The sequence below is a fragment of the Neovison vison genome, chromosome 6 (genome assembly GCF_020171115.1).
Source record: "Neovison vison isolate M4711 chromosome 6, ASM_NN_V1, whole genome shotgun sequence".
Taxonomy (NCBI): domain Eukaryota; kingdom Metazoa; phylum Chordata; class Mammalia; order Carnivora; family Mustelidae; genus Neogale; species Neogale vison.
Genome location: NC_058096.1, coordinates 157,522,962 through 157,547,909, shown reverse-complemented (window position 1 = coordinate 157,547,909; position 24,948 = coordinate 157,522,962). Strand labels below are relative to the sequence as shown.

The 24,948-nt window shown below is 43.0% G+C and overlaps 1 protein-coding gene across 1 annotated transcript in view; it reads left to right on the top strand.

The window, feature by feature from the left end:
* The window catches only part of ITGA9 (integrin subunit alpha 9), a 336,018-nt gene that overhangs the window by 261,599 nt on the left and 49,471 nt on the right, over positions 1-24,948 (top strand). The window contains exons 22-23 of the mRNA XM_044252696.1: positions 395-503; positions 5,585-5,692. Of these exons, the coding sequence (XP_044108631.1) occupies positions 395-503; positions 5,585-5,692 (217 nt within the window). The remainder of the gene's footprint in view (positions 1-394; positions 504-5,584; positions 5,693-24,948) is intronic.

Genomic DNA, 24,948 nt, shown 5'->3' with positions numbered 1-24,948 from the left:
CCTCAGTTCACAAAATCTTTTTCAAATGATAAAACACAACATGTATAATTCTGTCATCCAGTAAAAAAAAAAAAAAAAACCTGAAGTCGAAGCTACCATTGTCTTTTTCCTCATTTTAGAAATGTAATCCCAGTACGTACTTGTATATGTGGCTTATTGTTTTGACCTAAGATGAGAAGACATTCCTGGAAACTTCCGTTTAGAAAACATAGCTCTGGCTATGTCCATGTATAGGACAGAGAAGTAACAATTCCAGAAGGGAAGGGTTTGGTGAAGACGGTGGAGGGAACAAGGTTCTGGATTAAATAGACAGATGTTTGGTTCTCAAGACAGCAGAGACCATGGGTTGCCTGACCGAGGTTTAGATGATGGATTAAATGCTTTCCTCTTTCAGAATCATGTCTCCAACCTCCTTTGTGTACGGCGAGTCTGTGGACGCATCTAACTTCATTCAGCTAGATGACCTGGAGTGTCATTTCCAGCCCCTCAACATCACCCTTCAGGTACCCAACCCGGGAGACCGTCTCTGTCACTGGCAGCAACGGAAGGGCCTGTGGGGATAGGTCTTCTCCTGAAGGGCAGCTCAAGAGCCAGGCTCTTTCCAGGAGAAACTTGTCCCAGCCTGCTTGGCTGGAGTGTAGTGTATGTGTGTTTATGTGTTTTTGTAAGCATACAAAATTAATCCCTTCCCTGTCTGCTACTCTGTTATGTAGATCCCTCTCCTTCTCAGCTCTTGGAAGGAAAACTTCATGATAAACACCTATTTTCCCCAAGAAGGCCTCTGGCCAATGTCCCCACCCTGATGGCCCCAAAGGACCCCCTTCAGTTCTCCATCCTAGTCACCTTATGGGCCGGATAGTCCCAGGAACTTGCTGAGTCCTCTTCCTCCTGGGGCTCTCCATGCTGACTCCGCCTGGACCCCACTCTTTGCATAGATGGACGGGCATTCAGAAGTGCAGTCTCCCAGTAGCCAAGGGATGTGAGAAGACATATGCCCCCCCATGGGAAGCAGCATGCTCCTCCCTCACAGAGCCATGGCTGGCCCTCCGCAGTCACACAGGCATCATTTTCAGTAGGTCCACTCCATGTGGACCATGGACATCCCAAAAAACCCTCTTCTATCTTTGGACTGGGTGGGCAGACATTTTCTGTAAAGGGCCCATGTGTATTTCAAGCTTGGTGGGCCATATATGTCTGTAGCAACTCTTCAGCTATGCTATGAGACTGCCAAAGCAGCCAGAGGTAGTGCATAAGCAAAGCTGAAGTAATGGGCACTGAATTGGGGATTTTTATATTATCCTCACATGTCATGAAATGTTACCCTAGTTTTAAATATTTCTCCAACTATTTAAAAATGTGAAACCATTCTTAGCTTGTGGACCATGCAAAAAACAACCGGTAGGCCAGGGATGGCCTGTTGGCCATACTTGGCTGAGCCCTGCTGTGAAGTAGAAATTCTCAGGCCTACACTGTTCAACCTGAGCATCTTTGCCTGTTAAGCTAGAAGGACCTCAGCCTCATCCAGTCCCTTGTCCTCAGCTGACAAGAACTGGATCCAGGCTCCACTGGTGTAGCCAAGCACACTGCCAGGAGCTATTGATGATCTGAAGGAGATGGGCCTTGCTCACCCATGGTTCACCTTGACCTACATCCAGTGTCTCTCCATTCCAGCTCCCAGAGCTGTCCCATGCCTCTTCCCCATTCTTCCCCATGGAGAAGATGGTTTCGTGGTCTGGCATTGACTTTGGCCAATAATGACTATTTTCTTTCCCTATGGCTACTCCTAGGTGGACGGAGGGGGTGAGACATAATCATGGGGTGTGGGTCCAGAGAAGGAGGCAGCAAAACATTTGTGGGCTCTCACAAACAACCTCTCCCTCTCTCTAAAGTGTTCCCCCCGGGCAGGAGACCTCTGAAACCATGATTGGGGAACACATGTCCCCAGCTCAGAGAGGAGGTGCCTCCTGGCCAGCTAAGCCCCTACCGTCACCTACTATGCTCCGTTTCCAGAGAAAAGGGGGAGGTAGGGTTAGACCTGCTTTTGAGACCTCACAGTGATGCTGTGAGCAGGACCTCTGTGTTTCTAATCTGCTGCTCAGAAGTAATTTCTTTTTTTCCCCATTGCTTTTTGCAAGTGGATAGGAAACAGATAAAGACCAGTTAGAGTGATTTCATTTAAATCACTTTAATTTTAATTACTTATCCACTCTTGGAGTTTTTGAGGTATCTTACAACAAAAGATACAGTTCAGAAGATGATTGAGAAGGATTCAAAGGACACACACTGTGTAATGAAGAGGGTACAGGTGTTAGGACAAGAGCGAGTCCGAGGTATACCAGAGATGGAAAATTCTTATCACCCTCTGGTGATAAGGCTAGGAAAGGGAAGGGAAGGGTGGAAAATAAAGGAAAAGAAAGGGAGAGAGGAGAGAGGAGGGGAGGAGGAAGAAAGGAAGGAGAGAAGGAAGGGAGAAAAGAAAGGAAGATAGAAAGATCCATCTTGAGGGCATATGGTTAAGTCATGTTTCTCTGAAGGCATCTTTATGGGGAACTTAAAGTTTAGTATTGAAGCAAAGAGCTTTCTTCCCATCTGACCTGACCTAGGATACAGGCTAGAGAATGCCGGGGGCGGGGCGGGGGGGGGGGGACCGTGGTGGGGCCGGGGTGGGGGGGGGGATGAGTGACAGCCATGCCGCTTAGATAAACCTCTTGATTACCAGTTTGCTTGAGGAAGTACACAGCATTCCGTTGAGGATTAAGAGAGTCCGCTGGGTCCAAAGATGGATAACTTGTGTCGTTGATGGGAAGGAGATCCTCCTGGGTCAGCAAAGCTGACCGTTCCCTTGAGAATCTTCTGGTGATTCATGTTCTGATACAGTTGTCATTATTTTGACTGTCATGCAGAAAGGCCATGGGCCAGGTGGATGGTGATAGTGGGAGAGCATGGGATCAGGAAGTAGATAAAAACTCTCCTCTATGGCCTTATTCTGATAGCATCACTCCTGACAAAGAGCACAGGACTTCCCATATACAGTGATTTTTCTGTCTTTGAAAAGCTGTTATTCAACAAGCCATGTGATGGTTTAAAGACTTCACCGCAGACACCGATGGGAGAAAGGCAGAAATACTAGTCTTGGGCCTGGTTCCCATATCCCGTCAAAGTTTTCTTAACAGAAACATGATGATGTGTTGACCACTGATAGCTTTTTTTTTTTTTTTCATCAAGAGTCCATCATTTTTCTCACCTGAAAAAGAACGATGAAAAATAATACAGCTGCCACTCAAGAACATTTGCGAAGAATCAGATGTTGAGGCATGTGTTAAGAATAAATTAATATGGCAGCACAGGCCCTCTTGCCCATCTGGCTGTAGTACATGAAAGTGTGCAAAGCAAACCCACTCTCTTCTCTCCCCGCCCCCCACTTCCTTTTTCATTGGGATTTCCCACACGTGTCAGTAGTTTTCTTTGCAATTCTGTGCTCTCGTGTTCCACTTCCAATTAGTTATTTCAGTTGTGGCTAGATATTCCTTCCTTTTCTTGTGTCTTAGGGCTGTTGTCTTTGGTGAATTTTGTTCTTTTCAAATCAAGAGTTGGCAGGACACACCTTCCTTCCTTTTCTTGTGTCTTAGGGCTGTTGTCTTTGGTGAATTTTGTTCTTTTCAAATCAAGAGATGGCAGGACACTTCCACTCCATCGTGCTTTTGTGCTTTGAAGCGGAACCCAACTATTGCAAAAAATGAACACACCCTTTTCTAGGGAAGAGCTGGCTGGAGCCTAGATCCTTATATGTTCTGTTATGTGTGAAGACCTGGCTAGATTTCCGTTCACCTCCTGGCTCTGCCCTGTTGACCCCAATATCAGAGACCCCTGAATGCCTGATTTTTCTTTCTAGCCCCCAGGGCACAGAGCAAGCATCCTGCTTCCTCTCTCTTTTGTTTCTACCCATGTTTTTTTAAACAATAACGTCTTTATTGGGATCTCATTTACCTACCTTGAAGTTCACCCATTTAAAGCATACAGTTCAGTGACTTCTAGTGTATTTATAGAATTGTGCAACCATCACCATAATCTAATTTTAGAATATTTCCATCACCCCAAAAAAGGAACTCCATGTCCTTCAGCAATCAATCCCTATGTTAGTTTCCTCCTACTGCTATAAGAAATGACCATGAACTCAGTGGCTAAAAACAATAGAAATGTATTACTGTGGAGTTCTAGAGGTCAGAAGTCTAACATGGGTCTTCCTGGGCTAAAATCAGGGTGTCAGCAGGGCTGGGTTCCTTTCTGGACCTGCTGGAGGAGAATCTGTTTTACCCCTTCCAGCTTCTTCTCTGGGCTACTGCACTTTTAACTCAGCGTCCCCCTTCATCTTCAGAGCCAACAATGGTCAGCTACATCTTTCCCACAGGCCACATCCCTGATTCTGACAGTCTCCTTCCTCCCCGTATAAGGACCCTTGTGATGACATTACACCCACCTAAATCACCCAAGATAATCTCTTCATTTTTAGGGCTACTGATTAGCTACCTTAGTTCTCCCTTGCCACGTAGCATATTCGCAGGGTCCATGGATATGGGGACACAAATATCTTTGAAAGCCATTCTTCTGCCTGCCGTATTTCCCCTACTCCAGGCCCAGGCAACCCCCAATTTACTCTCTGTCTCTACACGTCTACCCATCTTTTTAATTCTTCTTTATATCCCATTTCTTCCTTGAGTTTCGTGCTCAACTTTTGCTTTATCTCCTTTCCCTTATCTTTCTCTTTGTGGCTGCCGTCTTTCCTCTCATTTCTCAGGAGATGATGGGCCTCTGGAGACAGAAAACAGGGAGGATTGTTGGGGGATGAGAAGGTAAAGTTTTACAGGACCAAACCCTGGGGCAGAAAAGAAATGCACAGAGGTCCTCAAACAGGATTAGCAAGGGATTAGCTGTAAATTACGTGGAAACCCGATCATCTGGATCGTGTGGTAAGAGCAACCCTTTCTGTAAATTACACCGTTTGGCTTGGGGACAGTCCACTTTGTCTTCTCAGTTACCTCAAACTGTAAAAGGCAGGGCTTGGACCAGATCAGTGCTTCTCAAAGTACAGTTCCTGAGCCAGTAGCATCAGCATCTCCTGGCAACATTTACTAGAAATGCATGTCCTTAAATTCCCTCATGCCCTCCCCCTACCAGATCCACTTCAGAAACTCTGGGCATGACCCTCCCCCAGTATACATTTTAACAAGCCCATCTGGTCATCCTGATGCATGCTAAAGGTTGAGAACCACTGGACCACATGATGTCTATATTCCCACCAAGTGTAATAGTCTATGAGTAATTCCTAGGTTTGTAAAAAGAAATGCAGTTTTTAGCAGGAAGAAGGCAAAAACGTGATGAAAGGGAATAAGGTAATTTGAAAGTTTGAGGGTTTCAGATCCATATTGGAAGGATTTCTGTTTCATTAAAGTCTGCCATTATTCGATATTTTAGTACACTTGAAGTCATGACCTTCGAGGTACTTCTGTGGGAGTACCTACTGCATTCCATGAAATGAAGGTCTATATTTCTACTAAAATATGCTATGTGTGTCTCTCACCCACAGGTCTATAACACTGGGCCAAGCACCCTTCCTGGGTCATCTGTCAGCATCGCTTTCCCCAATCGGCTGTCACCTGGAGGGGCAGAGATGTTCCATGTGCAGGAGATGGTGGTGAGTTCTCGATTGTCGTGGCTGTTGCTTTCAGACCAGAGCCAGCCCATTCACATTCTGTACATACTACCCTAAGGGCCCAGAAAGTTCGACTCATTCCAACCTTTGGACATATATCTGGAGAAGCCCAGAGACGCTCAACACCTGAATTTTTGCTCTGAGACAGTTTGGTCTGTGGACGGGGAAGGGTTGGTTATGAACATGGCTTCTGGGGTAGATTCTTCTGGCACTGGGGGCTCCCGGCAACCTTAGGGGTGTCTGATTGTCTTTTTCTGAGTGGAAGACCCATCGTATACATGAAGATTTTCAAAGGGTCACTGAGGCTTAGAGGATGAAGGCCTAGTTCATAAGACAGAAGTATAGATTGAAACTCCCATCTGTATCCTGAATGTGCAGTTCTAGTCAATCCTGAGTCCACTGTAGATTTTGTCTCAAGCGGAGTCTTGACTACTAGTGTGTGATCATTCCCACCTACCTCCTTGAAACATTCTCTTGGCTTCCATGACATCACATTCCCTTGGTTCTTCCTTTCTCTCTGTTTATTCTCCTCATCTCCCCAACATCAACAGGGCTCAGGCTCACCTTTTGTCTGCACTTAGTCTCTGAGATCTCACCCAGGCAGTGTGTACTGATGACATGGGATATTCTTCTCCTGCCCAGACCTCTCCCATGAAACCCAGAATTTGATAGCCAGCAACCTTCAGGCCATCTCTACCCAGATGCCTGACAAATCTCCATGTTATCTAAAAGAGAACTCTCAATCGTACCCTTCCCAAACTGCTTCTCCCACAATCTTCCCTGTCTTAGCAAATGCCTTCTAGTCTTTCCAGATACTCAGGTCAAAGTTACTTGGGTCATCCTTGATGCCTCTCTTCCTGCATCTCAGATCTGATCTACCGGCAGCCCTAATGTCTCCGCCTTCACAACAAATCAGAACATTACCACTCTTTCCACGTCCACTGCCAGCACCCCACCCTGGGTGACATCACCTGCCCTCAGTTATTGCAGGAGCCCCTCCCCGGTGTCCCTGCTTCCGTCCTGGCTCCCTGCAGTCTGTTCCTGGCCCAGTGGCAGCACGAGCCTCCCAAAATGCAAGTCAGGTCATGTCAGTCCACAGTTCAGACCCTTTCAGTGGCTTCCCTGCCCCCCAGATTCTTCCAGCACCCTAGCTGGCCCCACAGTCTGTTCCCGACACAGTCTGACCATATTTCCTTCTTCTTCCCCCCTCTTTCTACCCCTGCCATGTTGTCCCTTGCTGTCCCTTGGACAGTAGACACTCTCCCACCTCCAGAACTTGTCCTTGATCTTCCCTCTATTAAGACACCCTGCCCTCAGAGAGCCACATGACCTCCTCACTCACCTCCTTCAAATCGGAGCTTCCCAGGGACACCTTCTCTGCCTGGCCTCAGTTCCAACACTCCTCGTGCCGCTTTGCTGTTCAGAGATCACCATCTCCTTCATCACCAGCTGACATTCCGTGTATTTTCATGTTTGACCAGTTTCTCTGCCTCTTCCTGGGCCCCTACAGTAAAAGGACAGGGGTTTCTCTCTGCTCACTGCTGTATCTCCAGACCTTAGTACAATGCTTGGCATGTAGTATATGCTCAGTAAATATTTGTGGGCTGAAAGAAAAAATCTACAGTATAAAACAGACATGTTTACTTGGTCTGCATGAATTCAGGAATAGTTTGATATTGTTAAAGAAGTACCTCAGAGTAGGATGCCTGGGTGGCTCAGGCAGTTAAGCATCTGCCTTTGGCTTCAGGTTATGATCTCAGGGTCCTGGGATCAAGCCCCAGGCTTGGGCTTCCTGAACAGTGGGGAGTCTGCTTCTCCCTCTGCCCTTCATTCTGCCTATGCTCTCTCTCTCTCTCAAATAAGTAAGTAAAATCTCTTTTAAAAAAAAAGTTTAAAAAAAAAGAGTGACTCAGAGTGCTTCGCAGTCTCTAGCGGCTGGGTGTGAGGGTGACCCCTGCTGGGCAGGACTGGTGCAGGAAGCTCGAGTGGGTCACTGCACGAGGAGAACACATGCAGTCACGATGAGAGAATCATAAAATCATTGCTCTTCATATGAGCACGTGAGGGACAGCCAGCCCTGTCTCTCCACAGGGGCGGTCTCTCCACTGATAGCTTAAAAATCGGGGCATTGAGGCCCACGGCCCATCACACATCTGAGCCTGCGTTTGAAGAGAATGCTGCCCACAGGAGGTGCAGAAAGCTTTAGGTGATGGTGATAGCAGGGTTTGGCATCGCTGTCATTATGGGCCTGAAAACCTGGACCCCTCCTGAGTGGCCCACTCCATCATTACCATCCCTCACAATATTCTGTTCGTCCTCCGTGAAGTGCCCGTGTCTGTGAGCTTTGCTGAACCTGAAGAAGAAAAGCCCCAGCATTCTATACCAGTAGCGTACCATGGTTTGAGCTTAGCATAAGGCTAGGGGTGCTCCTGTCTACCCTCTTAAATATTATTAGTCGTACCAACCAGGGTACCTATTCCCCAGCGTCCGGTGATGTTTTCCTCCTGAGCATGCTCTGAGAGTTGTTCACAGAAGCATCTGTGGTGTTATGTGGAGAATTTTTTCCTCACAGACAAAATTATTTGTTGACCCAAACAAGAAATTTAAGTCACTCAGTTTCTGAGGGTATCTCAGAACCAACTATAAACCCTTTTCTCCCAATGAAAAGCCACCAGAACGGACTTTGGCACACATTTATAAATAGCTGGCTTGCTTGGGAGGCATTAGAAGTGGTTTTCCTGAAGATTTGCAGAACTGCATGACTGTGAGTCTAGCTGAGCGGATCCTCAAAAATCCGAGTGGTGTTGGCTGGCTTCATTCCATGGTTTGTGTTCTCAGAAGCAAACCCTTTGGATTTTCAAGACCGTATTTAGAATTCTCACAAAGTCTGTAACGGAATTTTCAAGAATGGCCAAACCTTCAGTTGGATACACCAACCCTTGGTCAGAGGCTTTGGGCATTTTCACAGCACGTGAAATCCAGCTCGCTGGCAAATCTCCCCAAGCAGGTAGTGAAGACTGGAGTACCGTGATTGCAGGTGTAAAGCCGACAGGTGCTGCCATGCACGGCTGAGACAAGGGTCCCCAGGTACTTGTCTCAAGCCAGTCGACAGCACGCCCTCTGCCCTAAAGCCCACAGGGCTGAAAGCGAGTATGTCCTCCAGCTCAGCTTAGTTCCCAGCCTCAACCCTTCGCTTCTTCAGCAGAGGCCGAGAATGCTCCCTGGAGCAAGTATGGCTCCTCACTTTGGCCTTCTGGGACTTAGAATGGAGCAGGGCTTTCCTTCAGGAGATTTGGATGACTTGGTGCCAGTTGGACTTACTCCTTTTGGGAGAAACCAGTCCTTATGGCCTGTACTTCACCAGATGATGACCCTACCGCCTGATGGCATCCCCTCCCCACCCCATGCTCAGCGCTGTCAGTCCCCAGTCTTGGACAGGCTACTGAGCAGCCAGCTACCTGTTCAGCCAGCTGAAGCCCCAGGGCAGCTAACAGGTGTTGAGAGAGGAGCCATCTGTCATCCCTTCCCACACCCCGTGGGCCCCTCAGATTGTTTCTCCTCACTCTCACAGTGCCCTTGGCATCTGTTTTGCCTGTGGTCATTGTCCATATAGAATTCTAAGGGTGGGCATGTTGTCCCCACAGGCCCTGCGCCATCACCCCATCTATGGCCCTGACCGGTGGCAGAGTTTTCCAACTGCTGGTTCAGAATTGATTCAGACGCCTCACAGAGGCTGCAGCTGTGGACCCTGGACAGGACAGACCTCTTAGGTTGCATCCAAGACTCTCGTTTTTATTTCCCGGAGGGTTTCTTAAGGTCCAGCTACCTGTGAGCAGATAGTGCCTTTGCTTGCATGGGAGAGATTGTTCCAGGGAGCCTGAGGAAGTGTGACCACTTCATACTCCCAGCCATGGTTCATGATCTTTCCCTACAGCAAATGTCCCACCCAGGGTGCCACTCCACCCTGCCGATGTTCTGTTTAGAAACAGAGCCATAGGGCGCCTGGGTGGCTCAGTTGGTTGGACAACTGCCTTCAGCTCGGGTCATGATTCTGGAGTCCTGGGGTCAAGTCCCACATTGGGCTCCCTGCTCAGCAGGGAGTCTGCTTCTCCCACTGATCTCTCTCCTCTCATGCTATCAAATAAATAAATAAAATCTTTAAAAAAAAAAGAAAGAAAGAAAGAAACAGAGCCATAGTGGGTTCTGAGGAAAGACTGTTCATTTCCATTGCCTTCCACCCATCAGGGTTGTGTGGCACCCTGTGGGGACACCTGGACTTCCCACTGCACAGCAAAATTGTGAGCAAGCCACTGTGAATATGGAAGCCAAGTCGAAATAACCATGAAAGAAAGAGTGAGCGAGAGGGGAGGAATGACAGACTTCTTCGATCCGTGTAAGATAAAATCATTGCAAATCATTAATCATTCTGGGTTTCTTCTGCAAGCACAGCAGAAAAAAGACCTGTTATGTGCTAGGCTCTGATAAGAGGAATATGTCACACAGCACCAGAAAGTCAGTCTTTCAGGAGAGCAACCTCGAAAAAAACACCATTGCAATACCGTGGAATAAAGGCGGTCCCAGACCTGGGGACATAAGAGGGTGCAAATCCCACCCTGGGAAGTGCGCAGGAAATGCAGACTCTTTGAGTCAGGGCTTAAGAGGATGTGTAGTAGTTTACCGGAAGAACACATGAGGGGGAGAACATTCTAGACAGAGGGAAAGGTCCTTAGTTCTAAGTGTTCAGTGGAGGCAGGATCTGGTCCTCTGCTCTCTGTGCCTAGCTCTTCTACAAATAGGCAAAGGTAAGCAGTCTCTACACCTTCTCCAGAGTACACTGCAGATTGATATCTGGGCAGTGTGACCAAAGTAGGAAGTACTACACCACAGTCATTTCCTGTGGCAGTTGGTAAGTTAAGCATTCTGTCTGGGTGATCACTTCTGTGCCCTTGTGGATCTGCTCCCTCATTTCTCCTGACTTAGGAATGAGGAAGGCCATCCCCGCTGCTACCAGAGGCTGTCTAACCACACGTGCATGTGGCCAAGAAATGACCCTGGGCTGCGGCAGAGGGCATTGGCTTCTGTGGGCCAGACTGCCTATGTGAGGCAAACCTTTGCTCCTTAGAGAAGGTTCCTGTTTCAAGTGAGGATATAACCTGTCACACAGCTTGATGAGAATCGGCCTGGAAAATGTAACGGCTTCACTTGGTTGTACTCTGTCTGCACAGACAAGCCTTTTAGCTGAGCCCCTGGGCCTAGGTCTCAGAAAAGCCAACTTAGCACATACGTCACAAGCTTAATGGCATGTGGAGGGGAGGCCATTGGAACTTGGGCGGTCATCCCATCGCAAAGTTAAGTCTTACTCACAGTGTATAAAGTTCAAGGGCAAGGGTGGAAAGAAACAAACTGTGGGTTGCTGGGGGGAGGGGGGTTGGGAGAAGGGGGGTAGGGTTATGGACATTGGGGAGGGTATGTGCTTTTGGGTAAATTGGAAGGGGAGATGAACCATGAGAGACTATGGACTCTGAAAAACAATCTGAGGGGTTTGAAGTGGCGGGGGGGTGGGAGGTTGGGGTACCAGGTGGTGGGTATTATAGAGGGCACAGCTTGCATGGAGCACTGGGTGTGGTGAAAAAATAATGAATACTGTTTTTCTGAAAATAAATAAATTGGAAAAAAAAAAGAAAAAAAAATAAATAAAAATAAAAATTAAATTAAAAAAAAAAAAAAGATAGTCTCTGGACAACTCAGACTTGTTGACACTGAAAACCTGTCTGTAAACAGCTTTCTGATGCTGAAAGAGGAGGCTTTCGAGTTGGCTCTTGTAAATATGCAAGAAGGAAGAAATTCCTAAATGATGGCTTACGGAGAGTGAAGGGCTGGAACTAGTCTAGGTGAAAGTCGGAATCTTTCAAAGAACTCTAGTATTTGTCTAGATGAGACATTTAATAAATGCCATTCCATTCTTTGTTCCTCCTACAAAACCATCTGAAAAAGTTCACCTCTCTGGTCAGCTCTACCCTTGCTTTTGGGCAGCAGTTCTGAAGAACTGACCTGATTCCAGAACGAGAAAGAGTTTGGGAATGAGGGATGATTTTCCAAGGAGACACATCAACAACTTTGCCAGAGGGCATCATTTAAGGTATTGATATCAATGTCATATTAATACCAGTGTCCATTAGAATATATCTTAGTAAATTATAAACCCCCCCCACCCCATTCCTGTGCACACCAGACAGGGCTGCCCGTGATTTAATTTCTGCCAAAATGAGTCCGTTGATATGGGGCTCTCACTTAATTTGTGATGAGTCTGTATCCCTGTAAAGGAAAGATGTACCTGATATACCAGTAACCACACAAAGCTTAAACTAAGAAATAAAGGACTGAATTGCTTTCCCCTGGGATGATTTGGGGAAGCTTCTTAATGAAAGTAGTGTTGGGACCATTAAATTGACCACATTTAATCAAAGACTAAAGAATGAAAAAATTTCTCCTACATGACTAACAAAAAACAAGTACCATTTACTGCCATCCTGAGGCTTTAATGGCCTGTATTCATGTGCTGTTGAATTTAATCCACACAGCCTCTTTGAGGGGAGGTCATTATTCCAAGTGGAGGAACCAGGTCTCAGAGACTTGCCCAGCATCACACAGCTGGTAAGCATTGGAGCTGGGTATGTTACCAGGTCTGTCTGGCTCCAAAGCCCATGTGTCTCATACTGAATTCACTTCACACCCCTCCTCGGAGTGCTGCCCACTCCCCACTCCCCAGAGGCAGACACAGGCAGTAGAACAGCAGATGATGAGCAGAACACCAAGAATCACTAATTGAGGAGCACCAACCCCAGGACAGGGAGGCACCAACTGCTATCAAATAATAAGTGGGGTGCCTGGGTAGCTCAGAGGGTTAAGCATCTGCCTTCAGCTCAGGTCATGGTCCCAGGGTCCTGGGATCAAGCCCCACATCCAGCTCCCTGCTTAGCAGGGAGCCTGCTTCTCCCTGCAGCCACCCTTCCTTGCTTGTGTGCGCTTGCGCTCGCTGTCTCTCTCTCTCTCTCTCTTTCTCTCAAATAAATAATAAAATCTTGAAAAGAAAAGATAAACTAATACCAGAGGATGTAATACTGAAGCAAACAGAAGATTTTAGAATGAGTAAGATTGTTGTCATTAGAGAAATTCAGAAATAGTTTCCATGAAATAGACTAGGCTAGCATTTTATGGATTTAAATTATTGATCATTCAAACAAGAACCCCAGGATATGAGCTGTGTAGTAGAAGGGATAGAAAAGAAAAAAGCAGTGGGTTGGAAACTTGAGGGGTTTCCCAATAACATAGCACAAAAAGACCCCCCAAATGAGCCAGTTAAATTTATTATTCCATTATTTTATGGCAATTTGGAATGGAGAGCCAAATGATCACAATATAAGAATTAGAAGGCAGGAAAAATGGAAGTGAAAGCAAGTCAAGATTCTTGACTTATTTGGGGAAGAGTTTCTCTACCAGTTAGCTCAAGACTTTGATAAAATAAAATATTTAAATACATAAAAATTTTAATGGCTCCTTAGAAGAATAAAATAATGTAGGACATCCAAACTACTAAAGATGAATTTTAAAGGAACTCATGAAGAAAAAAAAATACACATACACACATACACATATTTATATATAATAAGATGATGGCAAGAATAAGTCCAAACAAAATAACTGTGAATGAAATAAATGCCCTAGTAAATGACAGACTGTTACTTATAAGTGATACAGCTTTTTAAAATGACCCTTGAGATATTAAAAAAAAAGGAAACACTAACAGAAAGCAAGTTAACAATATTAATGGCAAACAAAGTAGAATTGAAACAGAAAACATCATTAAACAGGGCCAAAAAATGCATTTCAAAGTGACTAAAGACCCAGTCTGCTGATAATTTGTAATATAAACAAACTTTTATGTAACCAACCATACAGCTATAAAACATATAAAGCAGTGCCTGGTAGAAATATAAGGAGTAACTGACAGTCACAGTCATTACAGGAAAATTTATACACTTTCCTCAAGTATCATCAGACAAGTAGGCATAAAATAATGGGTATTTAAATAATGGAACTATCAATTGTGATCTCTTAGAGAGACAGACACCAAGACAGAGTGAGGCAGCATGTCTGGATTTTAATAGTGGTCCCCTGCTTACCAGCTTTTGGTAACCTTGAGGAAATTACCTAAACTCTCCAAGTTTATTTTCCTCATCTGTCAAATGGGCTCATACCTGCCACACATTGTGAGGATTGAAGAAGCTAATGTTTATGGAGCAACTTGTAGTTTTTAGGTTGTAAATAGGGAATGTGCATTCTTTTTAAACTTAGGTGAACATTCACAAATTACCCATGTATCCCTTCACAAAAGCAAACCTCAATAGATTGTTAAAGTCAAACACTACAGGCCACCCTCTGAGACCCACAGTGTGAAAACTTGGAAGCTAACAACAAAAGTTAGACAAACAGCCAACCAAAAACATAACCACTTGGGAATTTTTGAACATCATTTGAATTAACTTTCTAGTTAAAGAAGAAATCAAAGGGAAAAGGATGAACAAAAATGAAGGATAGTAAAATTTATTCATTCCAAAACCAATGGGAGGAAGACACAATCCATACCGAGGAAAATACCGCTACATATACATAGAAAACAGGAAAGTCTGAAAAATGGGGAATAAATTGTGAACATAAAAGCTAGAAAAGGGATAAATAAACTGGACTCTAAAGGTGAGGATATTGTTAAAGTGGAAGTCATGATAGAAAACAAAAAGAACATTAACAAAAGTATTTCACATCAATAAAACCAAAAGCTGGGGCATTTTGTCCAACACAACAGACAAACTATAGCAAACTTGATCAAGATATAAAAAGGAGGGATTAAAAAAAAAACACTAGAAATCATAAACTACAATCATATGGAGAAGATTTGTTAAATTCTATTACTTTTCACAATTTTATTCCCATTAAAAAAAAAAACTCAAAGAAATGCATGAAATGAAAAATCTAACTAGACCAATTACCTTAGGGGAAAAAAAACGTAAAAGTAACCAAAGACCTATATCTTTAAAAGGCACCAGGCCCAGGTAACTATACCTGGTATAGTTACCTATAGAGTTCTACTGAGAAGTCAGGGTATGTATAATTTCTGTGTTATATAAGCTCTTCCAGAGAGTAGAGCAAGATGAAAAACCCATCCTAGGAGATTAATTTACTCTGGTCATTAACCAGAAATAAGAGTGGGCACTTACCCAGAGCAGAAAACTGCAGGCCATACTCACTCTGAAAACAGATACAGAAGTTCTAAATAAATGTTTGCAAAGCCATTCCTGTTAGAAAAATATTTTTTGAGTAAAGTACAATGTCCTCCAGGAATGCTGTTGATTCTTTATGACATTAACATTGCTCATTATTAATGTGAAAAGAATTAAGAGTGAAATAACAGGATGATTATGAGGATGAGGACTTCCAAAAAGACAAAAATTAAGTTTAATATACATTTATGGTATTTTTTAAATTCCTGGTAAGGAAGATATGGAAGGAAACTTCCTCAACTTGACAAAAGTCCTCTCTCAGAAGCCTATACAGTCTACAGGATAGAAACCTGATACTGAGATGTTAGAAGCTGTCCTACCTAGGGCGCCTGGGTGGCTCAGTGGGTTAAGCCGCTGCTTTCGGCTCAGGTCATGATCTCAGGGTCCTGGGATCGAGTCCCACATCAGGCTCTCTGCTCAGCAGGGGCCTGCTTCCCTTCCCCTCTCTCTGCCTGCCTCTCTGCCTACTGTGGTCTCTCCTCTCTGTCAAATAAATGAATAAAATCTTAAAAAAAAAAAAAAGAAGCTGTCCTACCTAAATGAGGAACAAGACATGAATTCCTGCTTTTGTCTCTTTGATTTAGTAGTGTTAGAGGTCTTAACAATAAAAAGAAATGAATGACCTTTATTGTAAAAAAAAAAAATAGTATCCCTATGGCAAACAATGTTATTATTCCCTGGGAAACCTGAAATAATCAACTAATTAAAATTGAGGCCTCATGAATGCAGAGAGTAAAAGCTGGGGGACACTTATACATTGCCTGACCTTTGAATGCCTTCCCCAAGCCACACACTGATCCATTGGCTAAGGACCAAAGCCTTACTGGACCAAGGTGTTTATGCACCACCTCTGGCCAATAGTTGGCTGATCACTAAGCTTTGTCGACCCAGGACAACCCCTAGGAAACCAGGCTTAAAAATAAGACAAGTATAGGGGCATCTGGGTGGCTCAGTCATTAAGCATCTACCTTTGGCTCAGATCATGATCCCGAGATCCTGGGATCAAGCCCCACATCTGGCTTTCTGCTCATTGGGAAGCCTGCTTCTCCCTCTCCCTCTGCCTGCTTGTGTTCCCTTTCTTGTTCTCCCTCTCTCTCTCTCTCTCTCTCTCTCTCTCTCTCTCTGTCAAACATATAAATTTTAAAAATCAAATAAAAAAAAACAATAAAAAAATACTGAGCAGAGATATCACATACTGCCAGAGAAACAGACTCCACAGAATTAGTCCAAGCAAGACACAAAACCAAGAGGCAAAGCAAAACAAACAACTACCACCTCCCAAAGCAGGGGAAATAATACAGAGTGGCCACAACAATTGAGTAAAACCTTCAGTTTGGGGGTTTTTTTACAAATTTTTTTTTACAAAAAAAATTATGAAACATGCAAAGAATTCAGAACAAGGTAAACAGTGTACAGGGAGAGAAAAGAAATCAGTTGAAGCTGCTCTGAGGAACCCGGATGTTGTTGGATTTAGTCATCAAGGACTTCAAAGCAGCTATTACAAATGTGCTTAGAAAACTAAATGAAACCATGTTTAAAGAATTAAAGGAAAGTGTGATGACAATGACTCGTCGGATAGAGAATATCAATAAAAGATGGAAATGGTAAAAAAAAAAAAAAAAGCCAAGTAGAAATTCTGGAGTTGAAAGTAGAATTCATGAGAGGCAGGGCACTTGGGTGGCTCAGTGGGTTAAAGCCTCTGCCTTCAGCTCAGGTCATGATCCCGGGGTCCTGGGTCCTGCTCAGCAGGGAGTCTGCTTCCTCCTCTCTCTGCCTGCCTCTCTGCCTACTTGTGATCTCTGTCTGTCAAATAAATAAATAAAATATTTTTTAAAAAAAAGAATTCATGAGAGGGGCTCTCAGTAGCTGACAAAGATCGTGAAGATAGATCAGTGCAGACCATCGAATGTGAAGAACAGAAAAAAATAATAATAATAAAAATGAGCAAAGCTTCAGAGACCTATGAGACACCATAAAGTATAGACATAAAAAGACACATAATAGGAGTTCCAGAAGGAGAGGATAGCAAGAAAGGGACAGAAAAAATATCTGATGAAAGAATTGCCCCAGACAGTGGAGTCACATAGACTTCTGCACAGTAATTGATACGAAGACAATTGGCTATCCATTTGGCAAGGAATTACAGAAAACCTCTTCCTCACTAGGAAAAAAAATAGGTGGATTTGAAGGTGATGTATAAAAAGTAATAGTGGAAAGTACTGAATATTTTCATAATCTTTGGATGGGAAAGCTCTTCTTCCTAAGCAAGTCATAAAACCCAGAACCTACAGAGAAAAGATTGAAAGATTAAATCTATAAAAGTGTTAAACTTTTGTGTGATCATAAAATGTTACAAACAAACTAAAAGATATTTAGGATAATGTATTTGCTACATAGCTAACAGACAGATATGTAAATGTCTTCTTCAGATCAATAAGGAAAAGACCAAAAATTATAAAAATGGGTGAAGGGATATGAACAGGCAATTCACAAAAACTTTAATGACAAATAAACATGTAAAAAAAAACAAATACAAATAAATGACAAACTTAGCATCACTGGTAATCAGAGAAATGTAAACTCAAATGAAAATAAGGTCCGCACCCAATTAAACTCGCAAAATCCAAAAGATTGTTAATATCCATTGTTGGTTAAGATGAGGAGAAATGGGCACTCTTAAATACTGTTGGTGTTAAAGCCAATTTGACAGTAACTATCGGAATTTAAAATATGAATACCAACAATTCCACTTTTAGGAACCTGTCTCAAAATTCTCACATAAATATGTATCCAGCAGAAATTTCTAACTTTTCGATAGTAGATGTAGCTATCATTGTTCTCAGCATAAATGTAAGCTTTCTCTGTTTTGGTGAAATAGAAAATAATATTCCACTAGGATTCTGAGAGGAAGCTGTTAGATTCAGTTTTTTTTTAAAGTAATAATAATAATACATTTTTATTAAGACCTTGTTACAGGTGAGGCACAATAACAAGTAGCTTACCTAGACAAATTCATTTAATCTTCAAGAGAATTTGGCCAGGAAGCAAAGGCAGGGGGAGATGCCAAGGTCATGGAGTTGGTAAGTGGCTAAGTTAGTGTTCACTCTTTTTTTTTTTTTTCCCCAATTTATTTATTTTCAGAAAAACAGTATTCATTATTTTTTCACCACACCCAGTGCTCCATGCAAGCTGTGCCCTCTATAATACCCACCACCTGGTACCCCAACCTCCCACCCCCCCCACCACTTCAAACCCCTCAGATTGTTTTTCAGAGTCCATAGTCTCTCATGGTTCATCTCCCCTTCCAATTTACCACAAAGCACATACCCTCCCCAATGTCCATAACCCTACCCCCCTTCTCCCAACCCCCCTCCCCCCAGCAACCCACAGTTTGTTTCATGAGATTAAGAGTCACTTATGGTTTGTCTCCCTCCCTATCCCATCTTGTTTCATGGATTCTTTTCCTACCCACTTAAGCCCCCATGTTGCATCACCACTCCCTCATATTAGGGAGATCATATGATAGTTGTCTTTCTCCGCTTGACTTATTTCGCTAAGCATGATACGTTCTAGTTCCATCCATGTTGTCGCAAATAGCAAGATTTCGTTTCTTTTGATGGCTGCATAGTATTCCATTGTGTATATATACCACATCTTCTTGATCCATTCATCTGTTGATGGACATCTAGGTTCTTTCCATAGTTTGGCTATTGTGGACATTGCTGCTATAAACATTCGGGTGCACGTGCCCCTTTGGATCACTATGTTTGTCTCTTTAGGGTAAATTCCCAGTAGTGCAATTGCTGGGTCATAGGGCAGTTCTATTTTCAACATTTTGAGGAACCTCCATGCTGTTTTCCAGAGGGGTTGCACCAGCTTGCATTCCCACCAACAGTGTAGGAGGGTTCCCCTTTCTCCGCATCCTCGCCAGCATCTGTCATTTCCTGACTTGTTGATTTTAGCCATTCTGACTGGTGTGAGGTGATATCTCATTGTGGTTTTGATTTGTATTTCCCTGATGCCGAGTGATATGGAGCACTTTTTCATGTGTCTGTTGGCCATCTGGATGTCTTCTTTGCAGAAACGTCTGTTCATGTCCTCTGCCCATTTCTTGATTGGATTATTTGTTCTTTGGGTGTTGAGTTTGTTAAGTTCTTTATAGATTTTGGACACTAGTCCTTTATCTGATATGTCATTTGCAAATATCTTCTCCCATTCTGTCAGTTGTCTTTTGGTTTTGTTAACTGTTTCCTTTGCTGTGCAAAAGCTTTTGATTTTGATGAAATCCCAAAAGTTCATTTTTGCCCTTGCTTCCCTTGCCTTTGGCGAAGTTCCTAGGAAGATGTTGCTGCGGCTGAGGTCGAAGAGGTTGCTGCCTGTGTTCTCCTCAAGGATTTTGATGGATTCCTTTCTCACATTGAGGTCCTTAATCCATTTTGAATCTATTTTTGTGTGTGGTGTAAGGAAATGGTCCAATTTCATTTTTCTGCACGTGGCTGTCCAATTTTCCCAACACCATTTATTGAAGAGGCTGTCTTTTTTCCATTGGACATTCTTTCCTGCTTTGTCGAAGATTAGTTGACCATAGAGTTGAGGGTCTATTTCTGGGCTCTCTATTCTGTTCCATTGGTCTATGTGTCTGTTTTTGTGCCAGTACCATGCTGTCTTGATGATGACAGCTTTGTAATAAAGCTTGAAGTCTGGAATTGTGATGCCACCAACTTTGGCTTTCTTTTTCAATATCCCTTTGGCTATTCGAGGTCTTTTCTGGTTCCATATAAATTTTAAAATTATTTGTTCCATTTCTTTGAAAAAGATGGATGGTACTTTGATAGGAATTGCATTAAATGTGTAGATTGCTTTAGGTGTAGCATAGACATTTTCACAATATTTATTCTTCCAATCCAGGAGCATGGAACATTTTTCCATTTCTTTGTGTCTTCCTCAATTTCTTTCATGAGTACTTTATAGTTTTCTGAGTATAGATTCTGTGCCTCTTTGGTTAGGTTTATTCCTAGGTATCTTATGGTTTGGGGTGCAATTGTAAATGGGATTGACTCCTTAATTTCTCTTTCTTCTGTCTTGTTGTTGGTGTAGAGAAATGCAACTGATTTCTGTGCATTGATCTTATATCCTGACACTTTACTGAATTCCTGTATAAGTTCTAGCAGTTTTGGAGTGGAGTCTTTTGGGTTTTCCACATACAGTATCATATCATCTGCGAAGAGTGATAATTTGACTTCTTCTTTGCCGATTTGGATGCCTTTAATTTCCTTTTGTTGTCTGATTGCTGAGGCTAGGACTTCTAGTACTATGTTGAATAGCAGTGGTGATAATGGACATCCCTGCCGTGTTCCTGACCTTAGTGGAAAAGCTTTCAGTTTTTCTCCATTGAGAATGATATTTGCAGTGGGTTTTTCATAGATGGCTTTGATGATATTGAGGTATGTGCCCTCTATCCCTACACTTTGAAGGGTTTTGATCAGGAAGGGATGCTGTACTTTGTCAAATGCTTTTTCAGCATCTATTGAGAGTATCATATGGTTCTTGTTCTTTCTTTTATTGATGTGTTGTATCACATTGACTGATTTGCGGATGTTGAACCAACCTTGCAGCCCTGGGATAAATCCCACTTGGTCGTGGTGAATAATCCTTTTAATGTACTGTTGAATCCTATTGGCTAGTACTTTGGTGAGAATTTTTGCATCTGTGTTCATCAAGGATATTGGTCTATAGCTCTCTTTTTTGATGGGATCCTTGTCTGGTTTTGGAATCAAGGTGATGCTGGCCTCATAAAATGAGTTTGGGAGTTTTCCTTCCATTTCTATTTTTTGGAAAAGTTTCAGCAGAATAGGAATTAGTTCTTCTTTAAATGTTTGGTAGAATTCCCCCGGGAAGCCATCTGGTCCTGGGCTTTTGTTTGTTTGGAGATTTTTAATGACTGTTTCAATCTCCTTACTGGTTATGGGTCTGTTCAGGCTTTCTATTTCTTCCTGGTTCAATTTTGGTAGTTTATATGTTTCTAGGAATGCATCCATTTCTTCCAGATTGTCAAATTTGTTGGCGTAGAGTTGCTCATAGTATGTTCTTATAATAGTTTGTATTTCTTTGGTGTTAGTTGTGATCTTTCCTCTTTCATTCATGATTTTATTTATTTGGGTCCTTTCTCTTTTCTTTTTGATAAGTCTGGCCAAGGGTTTATCAATTTTATTAATTCTTTCAAAGAACCAGCTCCTAGTTTGGTTGATTTGTTCTATTGTTTTTTTTGTTTCTATTTCATTGATTTCTGCTCTGATCTTTATGATTTCTCTTCTCCTGCTGGGCTTAGGGTTTCTTTCTTGTTCTTTCTCCAGCTCCTTTAGGTGTAGGGTTAGGTTGTGTACCTGAGACCTTTCTTGTTTCTTGAGAAAAGCTTGTACCGCTATATATTTTCCTCTCAGGACTGCCTTTGTTGTGTCCCACAGATTTTGAACCGTTGTATTTTCATTATCATTTGTTTCCATGATTTTTTTCAATTCTTCTTTAATTTCCCGGTTGACCCATTCATTCTTTAGAAGGATGCTGTTTAGTCTCCATGTATTTGTGTTCTTTCCAGACTTCCTCTTGTGGTTGAGTTCTAGCTTCAGAGCATTGTGGTCTGAAAATATGCAGGGAATGATCCCAATCTTTTGATACTGGTTGAGTCCTGATTTAGGACCGAGGATGTGATCTATTCTGGAGAATGTTCCATGTGCACTAGAGAAGAATGTGTATTCTGTTGCTTTGGGATGAAATGTTCTGAATATATCTGTGATGTCCATCTCATCCAGTGTATCATTTAAGGCCTTTATTTCCCTGTTGATCTTTTGCTTGGATGATCTGTCCATTTCAGTGAGGGGAGTGTTAAAGTCCCCTACTATTATTGTATTATTGTTGATGTGTTTCTTTGATTTTGTTATTAATTGGTTTATATAGTTGGCTGCTCCCACATTGGGGGCATAGATATTTAAAATTGTTAGATCTTCTTGTTGGACAGACCCTTTGAGTATGATATAGTGTCCTTCCTCATCTCTTATTATAGTCTTTGGCTTAAAATCTAAGTGATCTGATATAAGGATTGCCACTCCTGCTTTTTTCTGATGTCCATTAGCATGGTAAATTCTTTTCCACCCCCTCACTTTAAGTCTGGAGGTGTCTTCGGGTTTAAAATGGGTTTCTTGGAGGCAACATATAGATGGGTTTTGTTTTTTTATCCATTCTGATACCCTGTGTCTTTTGATTGGGGCATTTAGCCCATTAACATTCAGGGTAACTATTGAGAGATATGATTTTAGTGCCATTGTATTGCCTGTAAGGTGACTGTTACTGTATATTGTCTCTGTTCCTTTCTGATCTACCACTTGTAGGCTCTCTCTTTGCTTAGAGGACCCCTTTCAGTATTTCCTGTAGAGCTGGTTTGGTGTTTGCAAATTCTTTCAGTTTTTGTTTGTCCTGGAAGCTTTTAATCTCTCCTTCTATTTTCAATGATAGCCTAGCTGGATATAGTATTCTTGGCTGCATGTTTTTCTCGTTTAGTGCTCTGAAAATGTCATGCCAGCTTTTTCTGGCCTGCCAGGTCTCTGTGGATAAGTCAGCTGCCAATCTAATACTTTTACCATTGTATGTTACAGACTTCTTTTCCCGGGCTGCTTTCAGGATTTTCTCTTTGTCACTAAGGCTTGTAAATTTTACTATTAAGTGACGGGGTATGGGCCTATTCTTATTGATTTTGAGGGGCGTTCTCTGAACCTCCTGAATTTTGATGCTCGTTCCCTTTGCCATATTGGGGAAATTCTCTCCAATAATTCTCTCCAGTATACCTTCTGCTCCCCTCTCTCTTTCTTCTTCTTCTGGAATCCCAATTATTCTAATGTTGTTTCGTCTTATGGTGTCACTTATCTCTCGAATTCTCTCCTCATGGTCCAGTAGCTGTTTGTCCCTCTTTTGCTCAGCTTCTTTATTCTCTGTCATTTGGTCTTCTATATCGCTAATTCTTTCTTCTGCCTCATTTATCCTAGCAGTGAGAGCCTCCATTTTTGATTGAACTTCATTAATAGCTTTTTTGATTTCAACTTGGTTGGATTTTAGTTCTTTTATTTCTCCAGAAAGGGCTTTTATATCTCTGGAGAGGGTTTCTCTAATATCTTCCATGCCTTTTTCAAGCCCGGCTATAACCTTGAGAACTGTCATTTTGAACTCTAGATCTGACATATTACCAATGTCTGTATTGATTAGGTCCCTAGCCTTTGGTACTGCCTCTTGTTCTTTTTTTTGTTGTGAATTTTTCCGCCTTGTCATTTTGTCCAGCTAAGAGTATATGAAGGAGCAAGTAAAATACTAAAAGGGTGGCAACAATCCCAGGAAAATATGCTTTAACCAAATCAGAAGAGATCCCAAATCGTGAGGGGGGATTTCTCCTCCCTCACGATTGGGTGAGGGATCTCCTCTGATTGGGATCTCCTTTGATTGGGATCTCCCAATCTCTTCTGATTGGGATCTCTTCTGATTTGGGGATAAAAAGAGGTTCAAAAAGAAAGAAAGAAAAAAATAAAAAAAGAATTTAAAAAAAAGAGATTGAATTAAAAATTCAATCAAGAATTTAAAAAAGAATTAAGAAAAAAAAAGATTGAAGAGATTAGGATCTCTTCTGATTTGGGGATAAAAAGAGGTTCAAAAAGAAAGAAAGAAAAAAAAGAATTAAAAAAAAGAAAATGAATAAAGAAAAGTATAAAAAAGAAAAATATATATATATATTAGATAATCTAGTTAAAAAACGTTAAAAAAGAAAAGGGTAAAAGTTATAAAAATTTTTAGCAGAAGAAGTGAAAAAAAATGAAAAAGAAAAAAATTAAATTAACTGCAAGACTAAAAAATCACAGGCAGAAAGCCATGAGTTCTGTGGTTTGTTTTCTCCTCCTCTGGAATTCTGCTGCTTTCTCCTTGGTATTGAAACTGCACTCCTTGGTAGGTCAACTTGGTCTTGCCTGGATTTCTTGTTGATCTTCTGGGGGAGGGGCCTGTTGTAGTGATTCTCAAGTGTCTTTGCCCCAGGCGGAATTGCACCGCCCTTACCAGGGGCCGGGCTGAGTGATCCGCTCGGCTTTGCTTTCAGGAGCTTTTGTTCCCTGAGCGCTTTCCGTAGAGTTCCGGAGGACGGGAACACAAATGGCGGCCTCCTGGTCTCTGGCCCTGAGGAGCCGAGACCCCGGGGCCCCGCTCCCCTGTGCGCCCTCAGCGAACAGCTCCTAGTAACTCGCGTCTGCCTAACCTCCCGCTGCGCTCCGAGCTCACCGAGCCTGCGGCCGGTTCAAGGCAACTCCGAGCTGCGAGCTTACTGTCGGCTCTGTCTCTGCAGCCGGCTTTCCCCGTTCCAATACCTGCAAGCTCTGCGACACTCAGACACCCCCGATCCTTCTGTGACCCCACGGGACCTGAGGTCATGCCGACCCCGTGTGGGCTTCGCCCCGGTTTAGCCTCCGGAGCGATGTCCCTCAGCGGAGCAGACTTTTAAAAGTCCTGATTTTGTGCTCCGCTGCTCCGCCGCTTGCCGGGAGCCGGCCCCTCCCCCCGCGGTCTATCTTCCCGTCGCTTTGGATTCACTTCTCCGCCAGTCCTACCTTTCAGAAAGTGGTTGTTTTTCTGTTTCTAGAATTGCTGTTCTTCTTCTCTTCGATCTGCCGATGGATTTGCAGGTGTTTGCAATCTTTAGATAAGCTCTCTAGCTGATCTCCTGCTAGCTGAGGTAGTCTCAGCCTGCTACTTCTCCGCCATCTTGACTCCTCCCTGTTAGTGTTCACTCTTAACCACTAGGCTGTACAGCCACCTGCAAGGCCTCATGACATCTTTTTCTCCAGACATGAGCTATCCAACAGCACTGCATCA